General features: G+C 45.3%; 2 protein-coding genes and 1 long non-coding RNA gene across 5 annotated transcripts in view; 2 read left to right on the top strand and 1 right to left on the bottom strand.

Moving 5' to 3' along the window:
• OXNAD1 (oxidoreductase NAD binding domain containing 1) overlaps nucleotides 1–2,256 on the bottom strand; it is a 40,579-nt gene extending 38,323 nt beyond the window's left edge. For both annotated transcript variants that reach the window (XM_028099199.2, XM_028099200.2), the window contains exon 1: nucleotides 1,923–2,256. The gene's annotated coding sequence lies outside the window, so the exon portion shown is untranslated. The remainder of the gene's footprint in view (nucleotides 1–1,922) is intronic.
• A 240-nt stretch (nucleotides 2,257–2,496) lies between these two features.
• Nucleotides 2,497–7,889, top strand: DPH3 (diphthamide biosynthesis 3). 2 transcript variants are annotated; one of them, XM_028099179.2, is made up of 3 exons: nucleotides 2,497–2,720; nucleotides 3,457–3,531; nucleotides 7,433–7,889. In XM_028099179.2, the coding sequence occupies exons 1-3, from the start codon at nucleotides 2,613–2,615 to the stop codon at nucleotides 7,496–7,498; spliced, it is 249 nt and encodes an 82-aa protein (XP_027954980.1). In that variant the 5' UTR covers nucleotides 2,497–2,612; the 3' UTR covers nucleotides 7,499–7,889. The 2 variants fall into 2 exon arrangements, with proteins under 2 accessions (XP_027954980.1, XP_027954981.1); XM_028099180.2 differs by lacking the exon at nucleotides 3,457–3,531 and having other exon boundaries at nucleotides 2,520–2,720.
• A 1,661-nt stretch (nucleotides 7,890–9,550) lies between these two features.
• LOC114205719 (uncharacterized) lies at nucleotides 9,551–15,773 on the top strand. The gene is made up of 2 exons (XR_003608441.2): nucleotides 9,551–9,802; nucleotides 14,421–15,773. It is a non-coding gene; the product is annotated as an uncharacterized LOC114205719 (long non-coding RNA).
• Nucleotides 15,774–25,693: the final 9,920 nt, after the last annotated feature.

Here is a 25,693-nt window from a genome sequence, read left to right as displayed (position 1 = left end):
TTCTTTTTCCATTTTAGGTAATACATACTCCAAAGAAGTTGGAAAATTACAAAGAAATTATAAAAAAAATTTTTACCCAACAACTCCTGTAACTTCCAGGGCTATTAACCTCAAACTTTAAAATTCTCCAGCAAATTGTTTTTGCTAGGTCGAAACTGCTTTCTAAAAGGTCTACCAATTCATAATTCCAAGAACCAAATATGAATGCACTCATTTCTATATGTTCAAAAATGGCTCATCTTTAATTCGTAGGTAGTTATGCTGAGAAGCATTGAAGAACTAAAGATGATTTCCAACCTCAAAATGATCACTAGGACTACAGAACAGACCTTGGAAGACCCTCCCTTGTCCTCCTGTCTCCAAGGGACTACCTGGGGAGTATCCGTGCCTACAGAGATACAAGGAGCAGCCATGGAGCTGGGTGGGCTTTGCTGGGCTTTCTCCTCTGCCCAGTCACACTGGAAATCATCCTAGTTAAGCCTCAAAGTTTAACAAGTGTTTCCTAACTGCCAGGTAGGTCTTCAATGTGAGGCCTTTGCAATAACCTTCCACAAACTTAAATGTAACTTCCTGATTTTCTCCCAAAGACTCCTCTCTGCCTTTAGGTTTTCAAGCCTCAAACCAGGTGGAGCTTTCAACTCAGTATGCACAAAATTGGTAGCTTCATGCAAACCTGAGTATGTGTACATAAATAAGCATAGGAATGTGTATACATGTAGGAATTACATGAAACATACCATGTAAATATAAAAGAAATATGGTATATATAATTGCGAACCCAGGAAATCTTGTAATTTCCATGCAAAAGTTAGATCTGTATGTGATCTTGTGTATCATCTCTAATCCAACCCTTTTTAAGTTAGAAGAGAAAATAAGGCCCAAAGAATGTAAATATCCAGGGGCGCCTGGGTGGCTCAGTCGTTAAGCGTCTGCCTTTGGTTCAGGTCATGATCCCAGGGTCCTGGGATCAAACTCCATGTTGGGGGGGTTCCCTGCTCAATGGGGAGCCTGCTTCTCCTGCTCACCCCTGCTAGTGCATGCTCTCTCTCTCAAATAAATAAATATTTTTTTAATTATTTATTCTGATAGCGAGAGAGGGAGTACAAGCAGGGGGAGTGGCAAAGGGAGAGGGAGAAACAGGCTTCCTGCTGAGCCAGGAGCCCGATATGGGGCTCAATCCCAGCACCCTGGGATCATGACCTGAGCCAAAGGCAGACACTTAACGACTGAGCCACCCAGGTGCCCCAAATAAATAAAATCTTTGGAAAAAAATGTAAATATCCAGCTCACAGAGCTAGTTCCCAACACTCAGATTCTGACCCCAGATCTATTTCTCAAAAGTGTCTGTTTCAGTGCACTGCATTCCTTCTCTACCTAAATTTGAATAAATGCATGGTGATGGAGCAATATCCCCATGGAATCTGGTTGTACTAAAACAGGCACAGCATTGCTTTCAAGACAAACCACCTTTTATCCGCATTTTGTTTCAACGTATACCGAAGCCTCGTGGTAATATCTGCAGATGCCATTCCTTTTACAAAGAAGAAACCGTGGCTCAAATAAATTAAGCAATTTGTTTCGAGGCTTTGAGGACGGACAGGATCTTCACTTCCTAACTGGGTGATTTTAGTCAAGATACCAAACTCTCTGTATCTCAGTTTGGAGATTAATAATATGGAATAACATCTAAACTCCCAGGGTTGATGTAAGAATCATTCTTAGCGCAATACCTGGTACACAGCAAATACCCAATAATAAAAGGTGATGTTAATACTATTTTACAAATCACTGTCATTAATAATGGTATATGCTTGGCAAACATAGGACTAGAACTCAATCTGCCTTCACTCTCTTGGTCCTCTTGACAACAAAATTCAGGGTATTTGAAGATAACCCGGGGTGAGGAAGAGCCAGGGATGTACCTGAAGAGCCGAGTGCAGCCACAAACTACAAGGTAGGCGTCGCCCTGAGCTCAAGGTCACTCGGTGAATCAAAATTCCCCAAGCGAACTCGTCCGTCACCGGGGACGCAGGAAGGGAGGTCCAAGAGGCAGAGGTGCTCCGGCCGCCGCCTGAGACCAAGCAAAGGAGCACCCTCCTCTCCCCAAGGACGTCGAGGGCCGGGTCGATGCCACCGATTCCGCGGACCCAGCTCAAGGCTTCTCTAAGCTCCGCGGACTTGAGGACCGCGAACAAAGAAAGGGGCCTCGGCACCGCCGGCGCCGCGGGAACCTAAGCTAGCTGACCTGGCGGAACTCCGCCACCCTCGCCTGAGACCTTCCGGTGACGTGACGTCACAGCAGCGCGAGCTATCACCACATTTTATTGGTCGGTGCCTCCGAGAGCCGGAGCCGGGAGCACAGTACAAAGCCGCGAGCCGCCACAGGCGGAGTTTCCGCCCCCTAAGCTCCGCCATCTCCATGGTGACCGCTACCCGGTCACCCATTTGGCCTCCGAGGCCGGAGTTGCGTCATTGTCTATGCGCCGGAAGCGATAGCCCCCGAGCCGGTGCGGGCTGACGACACGGGGTTGGCCCTAGTCCCCGCAAAGTTAGACCGTCCCGGGGCTGTGTCGGCTGGCGGGGGCGCCAGACCTCTGCTGGGCCCTGCGGCAATGGCGGTGTTTCACGACGAGGTGGAGATCGAGGACTTCCAATATGACGAAGACTCGGAGGCATATTTCTACCCCTGCCCGTGTGGGGATAACTTCTGCATTACCAAGGTAACTTCAGAGTCCCGCCCGGCGATTCGTCGGAGCAGGCGCGTTTTTGCTCTTCCTCGTTCCTTCCGCCTTTCCGTCACTTTGAGGCTCACACGCCCTCTTTATCCTGTCTCTGAGTCCCCATAAAGTTGATTCTTTGATCTGTCAGTGGGCACATCGTCCTGGCCTTTAGTCCGGCCTAGCGGTGGAGAGTGGGGGTGGGAAAGGTTGGATGGCGGGAGCTAAAATCTTGCCATTCTTCCTCACATAGGGTCCCACTTCCTTTCCTGGGATGGTTTTTCGGAGGCAGGGACACGTTGTTGTCTTCTCAGGGGTTTTGAGGCGATGAACCTTGGGTAACCTTCCCGGGTCTGGTCTGAAGAGAGAGAGTAGGGGTGGGGGTAGGGGGTGCGGCAGAGGAGCAGAGGGAGGAGAGAGAGAATCTTAAACAGGCTCCAGGCCCAGCACGGAACTGGGGTGGGGCTCGATCTCAGGACCCCGAGATCATGACCTGAGCTGAAATTTAAGAGTTGGATGCTTAACCGACTGAGCCACCAACGCGCCCCTCTTCCTGGGTATTTTTAAGTACCGCTTGGCAGGGAAAATGGAGTTGGTATTTCTCTGGGCAGGCCTTTTTGGCCCTCGCATACCCTGTAGGGACGTGAGCTACAAAGGAGCTTGCCCATAGAGGTGGAAAGAGTTTGGAAGGAGATCGCAAAGGGAAGACAATACCAAACGGCCTTTGATTTTGTTGTAGGAAGATTTGGAGAATGGGGAAGACGTGGCAACGTGTCCTAGCTGCTCTCTCATTATAAAAGTGATTTATGACAAGGTAAGTAGTTGAATTTTAAAAGGTGTGGGGGAGGGTTGCAAGACAAGGACCTAGAGCACTCTGTTAAGTGCTGGAGAACGTTTCTTAATAGTATGTTAGGTAAGTGCTATGTTTTTTTTTAAGCAAATTTTATTCCCCCACTCCTAAAACAAATATTTAAAAGTATTAATGGGGCGCCTGGGTGGCTCAGTCGTTAAGCGTCTGCCTTCAGCTCAGGTCATGATCCCAGCGTCCTGGGATCGAGCCCCGCATGGGGCACCCCACTTAGCGGGAAGCTGCTTCTCCCTCTCTGCCTCCCCCTGCTAGTGTTCCCTCTCTCGCTGTGTCTCTAAATAAAATCTTTATTAAAAAAAATAAATAAAACTATTAATAAACAGCTGTATTGTAAATTGCAACTTTAAAAATCAAATTAATTAACTCATTTTAGCTTTTGAGAAGGCAAAAAAGAAAACTGCACTGTAATTAATGGAAATTATTGAAATAGAAAAATAATTATAAAGGTTATTTAATTGGCAGTCTGTATTCCTCCTTTATTTAATAAGTAATTAAAATTGTTCAGAGCTCCTAGACTTATTTTGGAGGAAACAGTTGTATAGTATTTCTTACTTAGCTTGTACAGATAGAACTCTGCATTATCTTGTTTTGAGATATCTCATAGCTGCGATTTTACAGTTTCGTTTTGGTCTTTAATTTTCTTACTGTTTTTCACTCAAGGATATTGACAATAGAAAACAAATGTTCTTATTGCCCACCTCTACCCCAACTTTTGGTCAGTACTTTGAATGGAGTCTTAAGTAAGAAGCTTAACAGTATTTTTTCCTTTTTTTTTTTTTTTAAGATTTTATTTATTTATTTGACAGAGACAGAGCGAGAGAGGGAACACAAGCAGGGGGAGTGGGAGAGGGAGAAGCAGGTTTCCCGTGGAGCAGGGAGCCCGATGTGGGACTTAATCCCAGGACCCCGAGACCATGACCTGAGCCGAAGGCAGACGCTCAACAACTGAGCCTCCCAGGCGCCCACCTTTTTTTTTGAGTTATGATTGACATATAACAGAGCTTAACATTCTTAAGGATGAACTCTAAAATGAGTGTAGGGAAGGTAGCACCAGGCAGTTATTAGTCTCATGGGAGAAGCATGCTATAATTTAGAAGTTTACAGATTTATTCTTATATCAAAATGTGTTCTGGAACAAAAAGAGAACAGGGTAAGGGAGATTAGGAGCGCTGGTATGAGAAGAGGTTGCAATTTTAAAATAGGGTGATCAGGGCAGGCCTTACTGAGAAAGGCCTTATTGAGCAAAGATTGAAAGAGGTGAGGGAGTGAGCCTTAGGGGATAAAAAGCAGTCCAGCAAAGGGAACTTTCAGTGGACAGACCCTAAGGCAGGAACATGTCTGTTTTTATTGAGGAACAGCAAGTGTGACCAGAGCAGAGTGGATGAAGGTGAGGGAGTAGCCCAGGAGGAAAGTAGTGGAGTGGGGCGGATCACAAAAGTGTTTGTGGGTCACTTTAAAGGCTGGCTTTTGCTGTGAATGACTTAGGGAACTATTGAAGGATTCTCAAGCAAAGGAGTGCTACAGTCCAACTTAAGTTATAACAGAGTGACTCGGGCTGCTGTGTTCAGAGTAGACTATGAGGAAGCAAGGGTAGGAATAAAGCAAGTGTAACAGTTAGGAGGAGGCCCTTAGACGAGCCAGAGGAGGAGATGGATGGCTGCGACCAAGCTGCAGCACTGGAGGTAGTGAGAAGTGGTTGGATTCTGGATGCACTTTAAAGGATAAGGATTGTTTTTACTGATTGAAAATAGGATATGAGAGGAATAAAAAATGATTTCAACATTCGTGGTCTTCATGACTGGAAGGATGCATTTACCATCACCTGACAGGGAGGTGTCTGCAGGTATAGGGGCAGGAGTTGGACACACTAAGTTCAGGAGGTCTGTTTTTGATCCAATTGGAGAGCAGGTGAGAAAGCAATATATACATAATATGCAAGTCTGGAGTTCAAAGAGCGAGATCGGCTGGTGCTGTACATTTGGGAATTATCAGCAAATATATGTTTAACATTTAGAGCCATGAGATTGGATGAGATCACCAGGGCTGTGAATCTAGATAGAGATGGACAAAAGAAAGGACTGAGCTCAGCCACTCCCAATATTTAAAGGTCAGGGAGGGAAGTGAGGAATCAGCAAAGCTGGCCGAAAAGGAAGGAGGAGGAAACCACCAGTGCCATATCCTGGAAGCCAGACGAGAAAAAGAGGAGGAGGTGAACAGCCTTAATCAGATGCCACTGATAGATAACTGAAAATTAACCATTGCCTTTAATGGGGAGGCCATTTGGATGGTGGTAAGAGCAGTTTTGATGAAGTAATAGAGACAGAGCCTGATTGGTGGAAAGCTTACTGGAGAGAACAAGAGAAGAATAGGAAGCAGCAAGCATAGACGTTTCTTTCAAGGAGTTTGCTGCAAAGGGGAGTAGAGACATGGGGCAGTAATTGGTGGTGATAGAGGATCAGGAGAGGGTTTAAGGTGGTAGACATTCAGCTACGTGGGTGAATATAGACACAGGAAGTTAGATTTAACCAGGGTTGTGGTTTTGTCAAGTAGGTAGGAGGGAGTAAGGGGCAAGGGATTATGATAATTGACAATGGACTTTAAACTAGGTCCAGAAAACACAGAGAGGACCAGTGATGATACATGTCATGTCATAAGAGTCCAAGTTGGTGGGTTTCAGGGAGGGAAGGAGAACAGTGGCTGAAAGGAGCAACCAGCCCCTCCTCCAGTCTCTGTGGTACTGGCCCTCTGAGAGAACACAGGACCACCACTTAGGAGGTTATAGGGAAATGGTATCCTTAAGGGATAGCCTGTTCTCAAACTCAGCATTATGGGCATTTGGGGCTTAATAACTCTTTGTTGTACAGGGCTGTCCAGTGCATTGTAGGGTGTTTAGTAGCATCCCTGGCCTCTACCCATTATACACCAGTAGCCCTTCCCCAGAATGTCTCCAGATATTGCCAAATGTCCCCTGGAGACAACATCAGCACGCCTCTCCCACCACCTCTTGAGAACCACTGGGTTAGAGTAAGAAGGCACAGGAATGTTTTAAAGAAGAGGTTGAGAATATGGAGCAGTGTACTGATCAACAGACCATAAATTCCAAAGAGGAAGTTGGGGTCAGGGAGGAAGCTCCAGGTGCTGGGTGGGTGTGAGAGTGTGGACACAATATGGGCTGACCCTGCTGGGGATCAGACCGCGCGAGATGAGGGGTAACCTGGAAGGCAGAGGTGTCTTGTGGTAGCAGACAGAAGCCAGGATACATAATCAAGAGATTGGATTTCATTTACAGCGTAGCTGACACTGCAGATTATCTGTGTAAGGAAACATAAAAAGCTATCCCTTTTATTTGGAAAAAGTAATTACCTTGAAGAGGACAGGTATTCAAATGACTGAATATTGAAGTGGAGAAGTTTTAGTGTAGCAATTAATACAGAAACTTAAAAGAGGTGTGATATATCTTTACAAATGTGATATTTGACCAGTGGATGCTCCTTTATAAGGTGCTTTAGGTGTGAATTCGGGACTAAAAACTGAAGCACTTTTAAGATTATAATTCTGGTGCCGACATGGACTCTTTGAACAAAGACGAAGTGATATAGCAATGAAAAACAAACAGAGCTGCGGGGCCCCTGGCTGGCTCAGTTGGAAGAGCATGAGACTTTTGATCTCGGGCTTGTGAGTTCGAGCCCTACGTTAGGTATAGAGATTACTAAAAAATAAATAAACCCTGAAAAACAATTTTTTTTAAACCTTAACAGCTAGATTGATTCTGCAACAAAACTAAAGTCTAATACTGATGCATTTGTGACACACTCAATGATTCATATAATTTCTTATTCTGTCTTAGGATCAGTTTATGTGTGGAGAAGCAGTGCCAGCCCCTTCCACCCACAAAGAATTAGTTAAATGCTGAAGAGGACTTTAGGAATCCACATCCTGAACATTTGGGAATGAGCCAAGCTGGAAAAATCAAATGCAAAGTCACTGGCTTCCTTCATGGGGACAACCATTCCACAGTTGACTCTGCCATTACTGTGTGGCTCCTTACCATTGGCTGCTGAGTTCATCTCCAATTAAAGAAGCAAGTCCATGACGTGACATGCCTGGATTTTGTGCTTAGAACTTTGAATTGGAAGTGTTCTCAATTTTCCATGTGAATTTAAAGGAAGATCATTTCAAATCAGTGCTTTCTTTCTCTCAGTATCATTATTTTTATGTCTTACACCTGATTCTTCCTTATCTGATAACAGCATCATCTACCTCAAAGTCATTAGTATTTCTTAATAAAAGGGGATTATGTTTTGGCTTAGTTATTAAGATTATTAAAATTAGTCCTTTCTTTGAAATTGGACATCCACTTTGCTGTTCTAAACTTAAATTTGTTGCTTTGTCCCCACTGTGCTTTCAGTTTCCATACCAAGCCAGTGTGCTCAGTCTTGGCGTTCATTAGAACTCAGTTCCCATTCTGTGTAGCATACCATTTCCATTATACTTCCTACACTGAGTTCTGGTCATGGTATTGCAGAGAAAATATACCGAGCTCACAAATTTTACAAAGCTAAAAGTTAGTAAGAAAGAAAAGTCATGGGGCGCCTGGATGGCTCAGTCGTTAAGCATCTGCCTTCGGTTCGGGTCCCAGGGTCCTGGGATCAAGCCCCGCATCGGGCTCCCTGCTCGGCGTGAAGCCTGCTTCTCCCTCTCCCACTCCCCCTGCTTGTGTTCCTCTCTCGTTGTGTCTCTGTACCTGTCAAATAAATAAAATCTTAAAAAAAAAGAAAGAAAAGTCAAAAGGTGAAATAGTCAAAGAATCAGTTCCCTTATCCATATTCTGCATGTTCCTTGAAACTTGGGACAAGATGAAAAGAAAAGCAGCCAAAGGAAGTGAAGTTGGAAGCAGAACAAGAGAAAAACTTGCCAACTTAGTAAATTGAATGAATGGCTTTGCCAGATCAGAGCAGATCAGATTTGTGTATGTGGGTCTTGTGTTTAGATAAGGCTAATGAAATGGCATTCGAGAAGAGGCTCCATGTCAAGGCTTCCTGGCTGGCAGCGGCACTCTCAGGGTTACCTCAGAATCGAGTCACCAGCCCTGAAAGGTAGAGCTGCTACAACTCTTGCTGAGGATGAACTTGAAGATGAGATGCCTGTTCTAAATAAATGTGTCCCTGGGGACACATCTAACCAGTGTTTATAAGCTGTGACTGAACCAGACGTGCACTCTTACAGAGAGATGTTGCCCTGGAGAAAAAGAAATTCATAAAGATAAGCTATCAGTCTCAGATCAGGGTCTTTCAGATATGACTGGAGTTCTGTGTAATATTCTGTGCCTTGTGTACCTTACCAGACATTTCAGACCACCTCTTGAGAACTGATCCGTAATCCAGGCTCTGTCTCTTACTAGCTTTGTAGTCTTTGGCAAGGCCAGTGGATTCATCACCTCTGCAATTAGGAGACTAGATCAGGAGATTTTTTTAAACTGTCGGTATTATAATTTCAGGCTTTATAACTTGCAGGAGCTGAAATGGTAATTGAAACCTTTATAGACTCAAAACTAAATCATGAACTAGTAAGAGAAAGAATGCGTCTTTAGTAACTTGATGTTACCACACTTCTGAGTTGGAAAATAAAGTCAACTATTTAAAGGAATTCTGCTAATGATTTAGTGTACACATTCAGAAGCAGTTTTCCTGGGAAGCACCCAACATTTTTGATTGCTGTACATGCTAATTTATTACCAGAATAAATTATTGACATACTAAATAAAGTCATAATTCAAATCAGTTTGTTTTCATGTAGTTTTATTCCCCTAAATACCAACATTTTTTTTTAAGATTTTATTTATTTATTTGACAGAGCGAGAGCAGGAACACAAGCAGGGGGAGTGGGAGAGGGAGAAGCAGGCTTCCCGCCAAGCAGAGAGCCCGATGTGGGACTCGATCCCAGGACCTGAGCCGAAGGCAGACGCTTAACGACTGAGCCACCCAGGCGCCCAATACCAACATTTTTGTATTAAAAAGTTTTGATGTGATTTTATGTGAGGTAGAAGCCTTTAACCTGTTTTGGAAAATTGTCAGTAGGTTTCTGGTATGAACAGGAGAGTTTTGAAATTGCTACTCTTTGTACAGTTTGACCACATGGGTTTTGATTCTGTGTTTTTATTTTTCCTAGGAAAAAAGCTTTGAGTCAAGTGGCAGGCAAAGATAGTTGACATTCTTAGGTGAGTAATTCGGTTCTTGCTGGGAAAGAAGGCTGCTGTTTTATTTAAGGCTGATCAATTCTTGCATTGGTTTGGGAGCCCAGCTATGGTCAGGACACAGTTTAAACTTCAGTTCCTCCACTATGATCTCGAACAAGTTACTGAATCTTTTTGTATCTCTGTGTCCTGGTATGCGAAATACAGACCATCGTAGTACCCCTCCCATGGTTGCTCTGTGGATTCATTCAATCAAGAAGTGCTTGTGGAGTCCCTGCCACATGTTGGGCACTGGGTAGGGTCTCTGCATGCAAGTGGAAGAGGAAATAAGATTACACACTACAGTTAGGGCCCAGGAAAAAAACACACCAGGTGATGGGAGGTGCAGCAGGTACATGATAAAGGGCAGGCAGAAGGCATCTCAGGTCCGGTACTTTTTCTGAGACCTGAAGGGTAAGAAGTCTTGTGAAAATAAGATTAAGTGAGCTAATGATTAAAACATTTAGCACAATGACTGTCATATGTGTAGAACAAAAGTTAACTCTTCTAATTCCAAAAGGAATTCAACATGGTTTTGAGCATTGACAGCATTCTTAGAATAAATATGAGAAGTGCAAATTATTGGACACCCTTCCCCCACACTTACTGAATCTGGAGGTGGGTTTTAACAAGCACTGCAAGTGATTTTGATGCTGCTAACATTTGAGAACCGTTGGTCGAGAACTGGTGTTCAAACTTGGCGGCACATTGGAATCATCTGAGGAACTTTAAAACTGGTGCCTTAGAGAAACGGACTTAATTGGTCTGGGTGCAGCTTGGACATGATTTTTAAAGAGTCTCTGTGTTGATTCTAATGTGCAGTCAAAGCTGAGAACCACTGGACTAGAAAAAATTCATGATCACAAAGTACAGAGGATCCAATTTTTTTTAAGTGGTCACACCTGCTTTGCCTGTGGACCAGGACTGTAGGCTCCGTTGACCCCACACCTCGTATTCAAGCATGCAGTGAGCCTGAGCAAGTGACCTGAGAGCCCAGGCTGGGCTAATGAACACAGTGGGAGAGCCCCACTCTGGGCAGTCTCTGGGCTGCACTCTGTTTAAACAATCACATGTTTTCCAGCACACACTCTGGCTGCTAATTACACACCTTACAAAAGTGACAGCTTCTGCAGATGTAAGTAATTAGGATTACTCTAACTCCATTTGAGGATGCCTGCCATTCCCTACTTCCTACAAAGCAAATTGCTCATGATTACATATTTGACTGGGAAGCCATTTTACACATTATTCCTTGTTAAGGGTTTAAAACAGAGGACATATGAACAAGAAATCACAGTTAAAAATACTATTCCCTAGCTCACAAAATGCTTAAAAAGTGGGAGGGGTATCTAAGGAAGACACATGAGGGGCATTTGATGGGGGAAGGTGTTCAATACAAAGTGGCTCCCAAATAGAGGTAAATGTCGAGTAAGGGATCAAGCATCCCAGTAAGTGGCACTGAGGCCACAGAGGCCACTTCGGTGGGTCAGCACTTGGGACCCAGGCAAGTAGTTCCCATCTGAGACCTGATCATGGTAGCAGGGTCCAGTCACTAAGCAAAGATTTGGGGGGCGACTTCATTCTTAGAGGGGGAACTTTCCAACTTTTCCAAGTTCCATTGGAACTTTCCAATGCTTATCCAACATTCTTGGATAGGGGCAAATGTTGAACCTTTGGACAAAGATTAATGCCAAGATTGAGGGTGGAGAAGAGGGGGAAATAAACCCTTTAACCCAAACCCACACCCGTGTTCCAGGCTCTTTCTGTGAGGGCTGCACACGCCATCCAGGGTCACCCCAGAGGACACTGGGTCCCAGTCTGCAATCCCCAATGGAAGAACTTGGAGTATTACTGTAGCTAGCAGATATCTCTGAACTACCAGGTGGTGATAATGGCAAGAGTGAACCAGCCTGGATGAGGGATGTGGACCACTTAATGAGAGGAAATGAAACAATACATTAAAGTAGTTAGCAGAGTGCACATAGTAAGGGCTCAATAAATGGTTTAATCGTAAATATTTCTTGCTCTATTGGAAGTGAGTCTTGAGTCACTTGCCTGAATTTACATGTTAAGACAACAGTGGACTCAGCCATGATGTATCCGGAGTCCGTCCAGAGAAACAAAACTGTGAGTGATAGGGAATGAGGGATTTGTTAAAGGATTAGACTTTACCTACCTGTGAGAGCTGGTGGAGACATCAAGGCAGGACTGTTACCTCTGTGTCTGATGTGGAGCCTAAAGTAGCTATAAGTCAGCTAACCTGGTAGTTGGAAAAGAAAGCTTGATAGGAACAAGAGAAAATGCAACCTGGAACCCACGTCTGTCTTTCACCGCCTCCAAACTTGACACTGTGGGTGACTTCCAGGGGAAGTCCCTTCCCTGTGGAGTTGCGTATAATCAGCCTAGAACAAGGCAAGCTAGTAGATCAGCAACAATGTGTGTGAGCACCCACTGTTCCTGGTCCCCTGCTCCAACCTTCAGAGCATAAAAAATATGTGTGCTGATTCACAAATCTTTCTCTGGTGGTCACTGCTAACTTAGGACCATACCGGGAAGGGAATTCTGGGAAGGTAGTCCTGTAGTCCCTGTTTAGCTAAATTGTAAGCACATATACTGTTAGGGAAGCCAAGGAAAGAGTGGGGCACTTGTTCTTAAGCAGGGAAAGTGATAATAGCAGGATGTCATTTAGATTACATTGTGATTTTGATTTCATTATCCCTGTGTTAGCTGAAACCAAGTCTTTATTAATAAACAGTAGCTTGCTACTCTCTCTTAGGTGTCTAGGGGTCAGCTGGGGTTGGCTGATCCTGGCTGGGTTTGGCTGGGTGGCTGTAAACAGCAGGCTGGGTCTGGATCTGGTCCCATGCCACCCTTCCTCAGACCAACAGACTAGCCAGGACAGAGGTGTAAGGGCCATGTCTGCCAATTTCCCCTTGCCCAAAACAAGTCACGTGGCCGAGCCCAAAGTCAAGGAGGCAGGGAAATACAATTCTCCGGGGGAGGTGGTGGGAAGGGAAGGAGCGACTATTTTCAGGAAGTAATCTAATCGGCCACAGTCATTAAGTGTCAGGCTTGGCATTTCAAGCCAATATTTTTGACTCCAAATTGCATGTTCTTTCTTCTGTGGCAGCGTTGGAATAGCTGAAAAACTTCCCAAGTGATAAAATGGAAGCGGTTTGAAACATTAAAACAAGTCAGCCACTCTCATGATGTTGCTGGCCAGACAGCAGACAGCAAGCCCAGGGGACTAGTCTTTGCTACATATGCGTTTTGAGATGAGCAAGGCTTTGGCTGTGTTTTCCATATTCAAATTCAGAGCAATATAACTCTAGTCACAACTGATCAATATTTCCAAAGTCTGCCATACTATCCAGTTGAAGATATTTATTAGCTCTAATTATGGAGAGAAATGGGACTTCGGCTCATATGATGTCATTAAAAGTGAGATGTAATACCCATGGGAACCCACACTACCCACCTTCCTGATGGGTCTGTTTCCTGGTTGCTAGAACTTTGGGATGATCATTTTGAATGTTTCTATGACAGCTAATTCCCTGAGGCATATCAGCAGTGCCCAACAGTTTGCTATCCAGAATTTTTCAAATCAAGTGAGCAATGCTCACTTCAAGTCTCAGATGACAGGTGTTGCCATGTCTGAAACCTTGAGCTTTGGACACTGGACAAAGTCTGCCAGCTATAGCTTATATGTTTCTAGCCAAATGTGGCCTACTCATGACTTGTCCCTCTGGCATGGCTAAGCACTCATCACTCTATGCTGAGTTGGGGGAAAATAAATCAGTGAAGTTAGACATGAAGCAGGACTTTCTGCTTATAAAAGTGTTAAGATTGTTAGTAGTTAACCCCAAAATGGATAAGTAGTGTCATTCAATCAGTAAATATGCTTCAAGCATTTTTGTTTTGTTTTGTTTATGAGAGTTGAGCCTAATCGGTGCAAGGGGAAATTTAAAAAATAGAAGTATATTATAGAGAATCTTTAAGAACAGGATGGAAATGTTTTTCACCTGTAAATGACCCAAATGCATGTGGTGGTAGTTAAAGGATTGGAAACTTGGTGCTCTTTGCCAAACTTACCCTTTATGCATCATTACTATTTTTTTTAAAGATTTTACTTATTTCTTTGAGAGAGAGAAAAAGAGAGAGGGAGGGAGCATGAGCCGGGGGCGGGGGGCAGAAGGAGAGAAAGAATCAGGCTCCCTGACTCAGGGCTCGATCCCAGGACCCCAGGATCACAACCTGAGCCAAAGGCAGGTGCTTAACTGACTGAGCCACCCAGAGGTCCATCATCACTTTTAAGGGAATCACTGCAGATATGTAACTAGGCAGGAAGAATGCCTGTGGCCAGATGGCTCCAGTTTTCTTGCTTGTTCCTGCACCATCTGTGAGCTCAGTGGGTCAGGGCCCTGGGCAAAGAGGCCAAGGACATTACTGGTCACCTCTCCAGGCCTTGGTCTCTCAACTGTAAAATCAGGGGGGTGTGAAGAAATAATTCTGAAGGTCTCTCTCAGCTCTGTCGTGATGTGACTTTTGTGCAGGTGAATGATTATTTCTGTTCTCTGATGAAGTTGTCCCGATTTGCCTGCAGGAGCAACCGAGGGACGAGTGCTGTGCGCTGGGCAGGGGGAGGGGGCAAAGGAAGAGAAGGAGTGGAGAGCTGACAGGGGCCAGGGCCCGTGGAAGGAGCCAGAGCCCCACTGGACAGGAGTGTTGACATCCCAAGCCCATGCCAGCATCCGAAAACTCCTGGGCCCACATGTTCTCCTTCCTAAGGGGCAGCCTACTTAGTGTGAATGACATCTGTGGGAGCTTCACTCCGAGGTCTGAAGCAAACACAGCCCACTGGTTACCGGCCGAGGTGACATCTTGAGACTACCCACCTAGCCGGGCTTTTGCATTCTGGAGCTGCCCTGTCCAAGATGGTAGCCACTGGCTACATGTGTTTGTTTGTTTGGTTTTTTTAAATTTACATTTCAATTCAGATGAAATAAAATTAAGAAGTCAGTTCTTAATTTTGAGTACCCGTGTACACAGGTAGCTTTGGCTTGTGGCTACCATATTGGATGATTCAAGTAAAGAACATTTCCATCAACACAGAAAGTTCTATTGAATGTCTCTGTTCTAGAATGCCACAGAGTGCTCAAACACTGAAGAAATATAAAATGCCTCTCCCGACTTCCTCTTCTTATATTACCTTTCTTTCTTTGCTTGCATTAGAATGGCCTAGCAATATATTCCTCAGAGGCTGAAAAAGATAAGATGTTTGTTATCAAAGACCTGGGTTCACATCTCAGCTCCCCCACGTCAAGTTTACAAGAGTCACTTCGTCTGTTTCTGTGTCAGTAAAATGAGGATAATAAACCACCTCCCCAGGTTGTGAAGATCAGATGGGATAATAAACATGAAGTTATTGATAAGTCCTATGCACTGTACAAATTCTCACTAAATGATGCACAAAGAGTAGAAGGAGGGGAGATTGTCATTAGAGTTCTGTCAAAAAAGGGGTGAGTTTTGGAATAATACTGGTGGCTTTTCAGAGGGGACTGTAAAGGTAAAATCAGGACACTTTCCTTGAGGGGGGAAAGCACCTACCTCCCACTCCCTGCTCCTTAGGGGGTCTTCATGCAAACATAATAGGCCTAGAAGAGGCATGACCTTTTGATTTTATAATGCAAGGTCGAGGGCCTTCTGAGCCCTGGAATGTAAACACACACTGTGAACATGAACTCAGGAGTCTCTGGAGGTACTCAGAAGATTATCACAAGTCTCACCGTTTGTCTTTCAAGGAGATGAAAGATGAGAGAAGTTTTCCTTCTTCCTTATTCCACCTTACTGCATAAATTCATATGAAATTGTGTCCCAACTCCAATCACTTTTGAGTCACCTTCCATGTGAGTCTGTTGGTTTTTACCTAACAATAAACTGTGTTTGCTCTCTTTTGTATGGGTATGAAGGTGTCTTTTTGTTGGCAAGATTGTTTTCTTTCCCCAGCAGGACCAGAAAATACTTGGATTTCCGATGTAGAATGGAGGTACCAAAGGGAAAGCACCCTTCTGGAGGGGATGGGCTCAGAGGAAGGAAGGGCTGGGTTTCTGGCTGACTTTCACACCCGGGAGGCCGCATATGAGACCCAGGCCAGAGGAGAGCAGCAGCTCTGGTAGTCCGAGGCCCAGCAATGACACAGTCCAGGAAGGGAAAGGAGTGAGTACTATAGGCCAATCCTCAGACTGCCTGGCCTTATGCCTCTGGCATGGCAGACTCACTGGTAACTCTAAAAATGTTACCTCTGGAAAAGTCCTTGAAATGAAATTTCTCTCTTTTTTTAAAGATTTTATTTATTTGTTTTTTTGTTTGTTTATTTAAAGAGTGAGCTGGGGGAGGGGCAGAGGGAGAAGGAGAGAGAGAGAATCTCAAGCAGACACCATGCTGAGCACAGAGCCCCACGAGGGACTCGATCTCATGACCCTGAGATCATGACCTGAGCCAAAATCAAGAGTCAAATGTATAACCTACTGAGCCACCCAGGTGCCCCTGAAATTTCTGTTTTAAGTGCTACAGGGCTTTGCTTTACATGGGATTTCAAATCGCTAAGCTTTCAGCAACAACAGAAGTCCTCACAGTTTCCTAGAAGCTGGGAAGGAGCCCCAGGTCATCCTATGAATTAGTGGTGGAAGCAGGTGGCAGATTTTGAGCCCGTGTGCCCTTTGTGAAAGGGTGATGGGTGATCACACACACATAAGTACAGTGCGACACAGGGGCAGGGCGCAGGGTGCAGGTGCAGGGCAAGGGGCGCCCAATGGTTCTAAGAACTAAGATGGCTGAGGGACAAATGAAGGAGGCAACCACCTCTTCTCACCAAACCTGGAGCTTACACTTGGGTCCAAAAAGCAAGTGAGCTGGCAATTTCTAAGAAGAATTTGGCCAAAACAACTATATACGTATATTCCATTCAATATTCTTTCCAATATTCCTAATTTTATTACACCATGGGATATCACACAACTGCTTTACACATGTGTACACTTTTGGAGAACTTCTCCCTCACTGCATCTCCTCAGGTAGGCATTTTGTCAGGTCATGTCATCACAAAAACAAGGAGGGCGAGGACAGTACAATGAGACATTCTGAACGAGAGAGACCACATTCACATAAATTTTTTTACAGTATATTGTTAAAACTGCCCTATTTTTTATTAGTTATTGTTGTTACTCTCTTCCTGTGCATAATTTACAAATGAAACGAGCATAGGTAGGTATGTATAAGGAAAAAACAGTATATATAGGGTTCAGTATTTCTGGCAGGTTCAGGCATCCACTGGGGGTGTTGGAACGCATCCCCGAGGGTGAGGGTGGGGGGCTGCTGTAGTGAAAACAGTGAAGATAGGCCTGCAACAGAGTGGGGAATGGAGCAGTGGGTGGGCAGACGGTGAATGACTGGGATGGAGAGCTCTAATCACCCAAATAACCCCGGCTGTCCACAGAGGAGCTGGAGGCCTCAGTACTATGTGCAGAAGCCTATCAAGAAGCCACTTGGTTCCCAGGAGCACCGTGTGCTGTGGGAGGGGTTGCCAACAGGCTGGGCCTTGTGAGCACAAAGTAGATCTTCCGTATTAAAATAGGATGGAAGGCAGCAGATTGGGGTCAAGGGAAGCCTTGGAAATTTGGAGGGGCCAGGGAAAGGTAAGGGGGCTTTTATATTTCTAGGGTAGCAAAAACAAATTTGTATTTCAATAGAAAATTCTGCTTGGTCTAGAGGACACTCCTGCAGATTTTCTGAGTCCAGCTTCTCATTGTCTTTGAGCTATTTTGCAACTCCGGAGTTGTAGGCAATCCCAACACCACCACTAGATCATTCTTGCCTGCACGTTCTGTACTGTCCAGTAAAGGTTCAATTGTCTGCCCTCCCACCATGTGAAAAGCCAGATTGTGCCTCCATCTGCATATTCATTTCAATATTCCTCATCCATATATGTGTCTGTTCCTTGGATCCTCTTTTGAACTGGTTATAACATCTCCTGGTCTCTCCTTAGTTAAATAAAATGGTTCCCCCACTAGTTAAATAAAATCTTCAACATGTTCCTTTTTGTATCTGTATGAGGGTCATGGTTTTTACCATTGGTTGAGAATTATCTTTTAACGGTTTTCCCAGGATTGTGGAGACAGCAGCTCGAAGTAGGTGAGGCTGGGGAACCAGCTATACACCCCTGGGCGAGTCGGGAAGTCGGTGACCGGGCACCAGGTGTGTGTGGAGGGGCAGAGTATAAGGGAGGGACGGAGAACAGCCCTGGGCGGGGAGAGGAGCTTGGGGGGGGGCACTCCTGGGAGTCTGCAAGGGCTGGATATCTGTGAGCCCCAGGGAACCCACAGCCCTGTGTGAGGGAGAAGAGCTCTATACTGGACTCCCCCTAGCACAGTGCCTATTCTCTGGTGACAAATTTTCTTATCCTTGAATTTCTCATCTACAGAACTAAGGGTCTTAGGTGCTTTCTGAGAATCGCTGCAGGATGAGGATTCCACGTTGTTCTGGAAACATCTCAGGACTAGGCCAATGATTGTGCTAAGAAATCCTCTAAAACCTGTAAATAAAGCAAAAAGATGGCTGTATGTCCTTCCAATATCATACTGGGGTGTTATCCAACAGGACTTACCTAAGGATGATCTAAATCTCTATAGAAACATGAATCTGGCTTACAATTGATTATTGATTAGGGCTCAACTCACGAGACTAGATGTTAATTTGTGGAAGAGTGGACAGTTCTAAGTGATTTGATCCTGGTACAGAAGCAAATGATTTCTATCCACCAGAAAATATAACTCCCAGAAGTTTTATTGTCCTGTGAGGCATTACCTAATTTCACATCTTATTTCAACATTCTTTCTTCCTCTAAGTGATTATGCCAGTCTCTCCTATTCTTCTTTGAACCAACTTTATCATTCTGCTGATTCCCTCATTAATGAGTTAAATAAATCTTTGACACATTCCCACTATAATTTGAATGAGGGTGATTTTTTTTTAACCTTTTGAAATTTACCATATCAACAGTGTGGTTGCCAGCTTGTGGTAGACTCTGCATGATACTGCCCGAGGTCTCCCCAAAGAGCAGTGTAATCTGCACTCTCCCATTATTCACCCAGTGCCTACCTTGTGCCTAGCACCATGCTAGGTGCTGAAGTTGTGGGGGGTGGGTTGAGGAAGAAACAGACACTGATCTCAGAGAAGTCACACTTGGGTCCAGAGAAAAGTTGTTTCTTAAATCGACAATTACAATGAAATGTGAGTCCCATAATAGAGGTTTCCGAGTTAAAGCTTAGATACTTGCAACAACCCCCCGCTGACGCCTGTGTTCATGTCGTCTTTCATATAATGGGCATTTAAAATGGATGTTGGAGATGGTAGCTGGACACAAAAAAGAATGAAAGCTTGCCATTTGCAACTACGTGGATGGAACTAGAGACTATAATGCTAAGTGAAATAAGTCAGTCCGAGGAAAACAGATACCATATGATTTCACTCATATGTGGAATTTAAGAAATAAACAAAGAAAAAAGAGACAACCCCCCAAAGAGACTCTTAAACTATAGAGAACAAACTAATGGTTACCAGAGGGGAGGGGGGAATGGAAGGATGGGTGAAAACAGGTGATGGGATTAAGAGTAACAAAAAGGAAGGAAGGAAGGAAGGAAGGAAGGAGAAGAAAAGAAAGAAAGAAGAAAGAAAGAAAGAGAAAGAAAGAAAGAAAGAAAGAAAAAGAAAGAAAGAAAGAAAGAAAGAAAGAAAGAAAGAAAGAAAGAAAGAAAGAAAGAAAGAAAGAAAAAGAAAAAGAAGGAAAGGGAAGAAAAGAAAAGAAAAATGAACCGATAAAATGGTAGCTGAAATCTTCAGTGGCTGAACTGCTTTTGAGCTACTCAAAAGTGTGGTGATGTTTAAAAGGAAACAGGAGTTTCCTCTCTCTGAATCACTTCACCCCATCAAGACATGCCCACCAGCCCAGCGGTTTTGAACTTTCCTGAAATCTCCTGGCACTATTTATTCTCCTTTTGTATTATGGTGGCATTAGCTTTTGTTGACTTTTTTTGGTCATGGTGTTGAGGTGAGGGCGGGACACAGACGAGCCCGTTTGTTTTTCCGCGTTTCACAAACCTTTTAGGGGCTTGTAGATTGTGGCTTTAATAGTGTGATGCGTGGTGACCTGGTGCCTATTCTAATTGTGCCAGTAGATGGCGCAAGTTCACCTGTCAGGGCCGCCGCAGTGCCACACGGAAGACAAGAGCATTGAGATCTGGTGCTTCTGAATTTGAATCCTTTGTTAGTTCTGTGACCTTGGGCAAGCCAGTTTCTCCCTCTGTAAACTTGGGATGATGAAAATCAGCAGCCAGTGCTGCTGGCTAGGGCTTCGTGGGCCAGTGTGCCCTGAGTGAGGGTGTGTGAGAGAGAGGTGGTTAGGGCTGGGCTGTGGATGAATTGCATGGAACATTAAGCGAGTGGGGTTTTTGTCCTAGGCAATGGGGAGCCACAGCAGCCTTCTGAGCAGAGGAATGTTGGGATGGTATCACCTGTCATGACCCCTGGAAAGAGCAGGGACTGTCCAAAGCTGGGGACTAGATAATTTCATCCTCATTTCCTCCCCAAACTTCCTTCCTTCACCTACCTCCTGTCTTTCTCACCTTCTCCTCCTTCGTTCATTCATTCACTGATTCATCCATTCAACAAATATCTATTAACCGTATCCCATACTGAAGATATGTTTTAGGTACTTGAGTTAATCAGTGAACAGCAGTGACAAGCTTCTTCCTGGAGCTTACAGAAACCCATTCACATTACTATATTTGTAGATTCATTTGTCTTCTTTAATATGGGCCTCCTGAGCTGTTTGGGGTCACCTTCCTCTCCAGGTAAAGAAGCTGTGTCATGCTACTCCGGGTTGTCCAGCCCTTCCTTCAATTATATGAGATACTTCAGTATTCTCCTCTTAATCTCCCTTCCTCTGTAGGACTAAGCTCACTTAAGTGCATGTCTGCCACATGCTACCAAAAGTTGCCTGTTAGAAAGGCTGCCACATCAAAGAAAACTGAAAAGGACTTCTTTATTATGTTAGGATGCAGGACCAGCCCTATAGTGGGGCCTAGGGTCTGTGGCGGGATTCTCAGAGGCATCTGGATGTCTGGGCCCTGTTCTAATTCTGCAGCCCTAAGTTGGAGAAGGAATGTACTAGGAGAAGGAATGGGTTCGCCTGGAAAGCTGACGTAATAAAGGAAGACTGTGTTCATGTGTGTTTTCATTTGGATTCTTCTGAAAGCAGAGCCTGGGGCAAGGATTGGGTGCAGATGGTTGATGTGGGAGATGAGCCTGGGAAGTAGGACTGTGGGAGTGAGGAAGTGAGATGGGAGAGAAGGAAAAGCCAATATAAGGGCACATTCTCAAAGTTGCAGCTTGATTCTGCTAGACCCTTTGAGAAGTATACAGAATGCCTCTTAGAATTATCCAGCTAAACAATGGAGACGGGAGCTTCCCTGCACGGGTTTCCAGCCCCACAGTGATTAAGAGTTGCCTTGGGAGTGTTAACTTTCCCAGTAAGCCAAGATGCTTGTTCCCTGGCTCTGTGAACACCTCTGTTTTCAGAGAAGACCCTCAGCATGGGGCTAAGGGAATCAGGGCCACACAGAGCCGTCCAGGAGCTGTGGCTGGAAGCAGAAGTGGCCTGACGGCATGTGATGCAGGTGCCAGAGCTGTCTCCGCTGGTGCCTTACTGAGCTTTGTAGTCATAGTACGTTGTATAACCCCAGGTTGGGTGAGGTGCTGCTGGCCAGATGAGGTCGTCTCTGGCTTATACCCAGAATACTAGCCTCTGTGCATAATCCCAGTCTTAAATATGACGAGAAAATGTTGGGCTTCCAGAAATTCTGATGAGATCCTTCTTTAAGTGGCAAAGGTGAGGCTGATTTGGGGACCAAGGAGTGTGAACCTCCTTTGGAACTCGTAATTTTCTCTAGCATGTACCCCAACTGTGCTGACTTCCTTAAACCTTTGATTTGTCCAATACCATTAAAATGCCTGACTGTCCTCCAGCCTGGGCCACTATAGGCATTGGTCACCATAGTGGCCAGGCACAAACCCTGATTCAGAAACTGCTCTACAGGCTCCAAGTCCCATTTAAAGTTCTTCTGTGATGGTTGCAGCCAGCCGCAGAGTCTGCAACATGTGGAATGCCTGTCACTTTCCCCCCTGAAAGCCTGGCTCCATTTGATTGAAGTATTTTGGGGCTGGGAAGGTTATCTGAGCTGTCGCCATCATGCTTTGTCACCTGCAAACAAATGGCAGGAAATGAATCGGTGAGCCCTGCCAGTTTCCGAGGTTGGGCCGTGAATATTGTGGTTGTGAGTCACTGAGGAGATAGAGAGAATCTACTCATATGTCTCCAGCCACACTTAGAGGTTTTCGAGAGACGGAAGAGCCCTCCTGATCCGTGCCTATTCTTCTGCTCCTTGCATTTCATGAGTTGATTTGGCTTAGAGCCATGCAGCTGGGCTAAAGAGGGAACCTGTCACTCACAAGGGCAGAGCCTGTATCATATGAGGCCCGAGAAAGAAAAAGACAGCAGCCATTAAGCCTGGCATCCACACCTGGGCTGCAGAGTTCCCTCCCTGCTTAACACACAATTTCACGAACACCAGCATTGGACAAGGTCACTCTGTGACCACGATGAAGTGAAGCAGAACAAGGCCAAGCTGTCATCATGGGTGAGCAAAGACAAAAGCAAGAACACTGAGCAAACTACAAAAATGACCCAATAGCCTTCTCTCGCTAGAACACATAAATGGTTGTTGATCAACCACAGCTTTAGCCCCACTCTATTCCTCCCATTGCCTTCTGTATAAAATTACTAAGATGCCCAATCATAAAATTGCCCCATTTTCTGACAGCCTCCAGTCTAGAGCAAGACCATACTTTCTGGAACTCTTCCCCAAATCACCTAACCCGAGCTCTGATCTCGTAAGCCTCTTTCAACAGCCTCCTACATGGTTCTTCATGGTATGTGGTGTCTCTCATTGCAACAAGTGCCAAAGAACCCGACTTGGATTGGCCGCAGGTGTGTTCTGGTGGTATTGACTAGAGCCGGTGACAAGCCCAAACGGAAGATGGCCTGCACTGATCCGCTGCACGGGAGGGGCCCCCTGGATACCCACCACATCAAATGCAGAAGTGCTCCCCAAAACCATCTGGCAAGGTGATTTGGGCTCTGACCCTGCAGGAGACATTGATTGGTTGGCTCGTATGGCAGGTGTTTTTGGTACCTAGAGTCACATCCCGGGCCCTCTTTGGATTTCAGCATCAGCTCTGAGAACACCTGTCCATACAGGCTAGACTCATCTTACACCATATGAAGGTGTAAGCCCATGTCTTCCCACTTTTCTGCCTTGGGGTCTTCTCTGAAGCCTTGGGAGCCTGCTTTGCTTCTGCAAGTGCAGTTTGCAAGGTGCACTGGAGATGCCTCCAGGGGAGCCTCCAACCTAAGGGGAGGGAACTGGTGAAAAAATGTCCCAGAGTAGGAAGAATCAAGCCTCAATGCTCACAAGATTCTTATATTGGCTTTTCCTCCCTCCTTGTCTCATTCCCATTACTCCCTCACTCGTGCTCCCTGGAGTTACCTCCTAAATAACCCACCTGCATCCAAGACCTTATTCAGGTCTGCTCCTTAGATTACCCCAAATTAACATCCCTGCCCAGGATCCACCCACCACCATTCCCTCCCTATAGGATTTCTTAGCCATAATATTGGCTGGGATTGTTTCTAGCCCCCAGCTCCAATCAAAATTTCCCAAGCTCCCAATCAAACTTTCACGGAGATTGGCTCAGGGGCAGGTGCGTTCCTCGAGCCAGTTTAATCACAGTGAACCTCAGAGCTTTTGCTGGGGTTTCTGGGACATAGACTCGGTCTTTGCCACTGGGCCTGTAGGGGCGGTGGTTTAAAGATGCCCATACATTTTTTTGTTACTCTTCCCTTTGATAGGTGGGGTTTGTTTCCCCCTCCTCTTGAATCCGAGATGATGTGTGATTGCTCTGAGCAATGGAGAACAGGGGAAAGGGTGCTATAACCATTCCAGGTCTGAGCTTTAAGAGGACTGGCAGCTCCTGTATTGGTCTCTGGGTGTGCTGAGCGACTATATAAGAGACCTGCTGCAGAGACCATGCCAGAGGCCCTGAGACCACATGGAGAGGGGAGTGCCCAGCTGATCCTGGCCTGCCAGCCACCCTTGCTGAAGGGCCCAGCATGTGAGTGCAATCTTTTGGGCCCTCTAGAGTAGACCAGCCACAGTCAAATGCCACCAAGTGACACCAGTCGGAGCCACATGAAGCAGAGGAACTGACCGGTTGAGCCATTCCCAAACACCTAACCCACAAAATTGTGAGCTATAATAGAAACAGTTGTTTTAAGCCGTTAAGCTTAGGGATAATTTGTTATGCAGCAAGAGAGCACTAGTGCAGTGTAGTGAGGAGGGTGTGAGGTCTGGAATGATTGCAGCCAGAAGAGGAGTTTAAAGCCATCAGGTGGCCATCTTGGGGAACCAGGTAATAGAGCTAAGCCAGAGGGGAAACCAGAGCAAGTGATGGATCCTTGTGATCCCTTTTGAGTTCTGGATCAAGCCAGACCTGCAGGTAAACTATCCCAGACTTGCCAATTACCTGAGTTTATTATTTCCTCCTTTTGCTTAAACCAGTTTGGGTCAGGTCTCCTTTTGCTTGTAAACCAACATACCCCGAATGATCCCGCCCCCCAGTTTTCCTTTATGTTGTGAAGAATATAAAGTTTAGTTTTGTTCTGGCATCTGCAATTATTGAAGGGCAGTTACCTGATAAGGGTACATTTCAAGGACATCAGAAATCCCTGAACCTGGCTACATGTCAGAATCATCTAGAGATCTTTTAAAAATATGGACACCCAGGCCTCACCTGGTCTGTAGCATTTACTGCCTCAGGGGAAAAACAAAAATTCAAAGAAAAGGTTTGAGAGTGTTGTGAAAGCCTAGGTTCTGAGGGGAAGTGAGGGTATACCCCCATATCCTGAAGCTCTCCTGAGGAGCCAGAGCGGAACTTCCATACAAGCCCCCACCTCATGGTCTGAGAGATTGGACGTGCCTAGGTGGAGCCCAGCAGACCTGGGAGAACAGTGTGGGGGTAAATGCTGATATGTGCCTTGGAAAGGGCGCTAGGCCAGTGCCCGCCCCACACTGCAGTCAGGGGGCTGTCAAGGGCAGGGCGCATCTGCGGCTTTGCAGGAGGACCCCACCTCCCTGGTTTGCTCTGAAACTCACAGACTCCAGGTAGAATGCCAAACCTTCCGTTGGGGAGGTGGGTGCTTACTTCCCACCCTCAGCACTGCTATCTTTTCTGTCTACCACTTCCAGGCCCTTTAAATCTTTTCTCCTTAGTCTCCTTGGTTAGAACAATGAGTTGTGCTCAGTCCATTTCTACTCAGCTCACTCTTGGCTTTCCTGATTTGTGTTCTTTTGTGCACTATTTGGGGGAAAAAAAGACAATTCTACTTTGCAAAAAGATTCCTTTTAATCTCAGTGAACTAGACTTGTGCATTCTTCGAAGGAAATCTTTTCCCTACTTATTGAGCATCTTTGTCTCCTAGTCCATAGACTCTGGAAGACTGAAAAGTGATCAAGACAAAATCTTCTGAAGTTTGACCTCACATAAGAGCTCTTGGGTGACTGCATTTAAGTTCTACAACTTTTCCTCTCTTGCTTTTACTCCACCTGACTCTGGGTACACACACACACAGAAGATGTTCAGGTTCAATAAACATGTGTTATGTATCTAACAAAAGTCAGAAAGTGTGCGGAGGACTCTGGCCAA

The sequence above is a fragment of the Eumetopias jubatus genome, unplaced genomic scaffold, assembly GCF_037043125.1.
Source record: "Eumetopias jubatus isolate StellerSeaLion01/CBP00866 unplaced genomic scaffold, mEumJub1_p1.0 scaffold_1, whole genome shotgun sequence".
Taxonomy (NCBI): domain Eukaryota; kingdom Metazoa; phylum Chordata; class Mammalia; order Carnivora; family Otariidae; genus Eumetopias; species Eumetopias jubatus.
This window is presented reverse-complemented; position numbering and strand designations above follow the sequence as displayed.

Excerpts from the sequence above, each read along its gene's own strand:
- DPH3 (XM_028099179.2), top strand. The coding sequence starts at position 2,613 with ATGGCGGTGTTTCACGACGAGGTGGAGATCGAGGACTTCCAATATGAC. Across the intron at positions 2,721-3,456 it reads ATAACTTCTGCATTACCAAG|GAAGATTTGGAGAATGGGGA; the intron begins GTAACTTCAGAG and ends ATTTTGTTGTAG. Across the intron at positions 3,532-7,432 it reads TAAAAGTGATTTATGACAAG|GATCAGTTTATGTGTGGAGA; the intron begins GTAAGTAGTTGA and ends ATTCTGTCTTAG.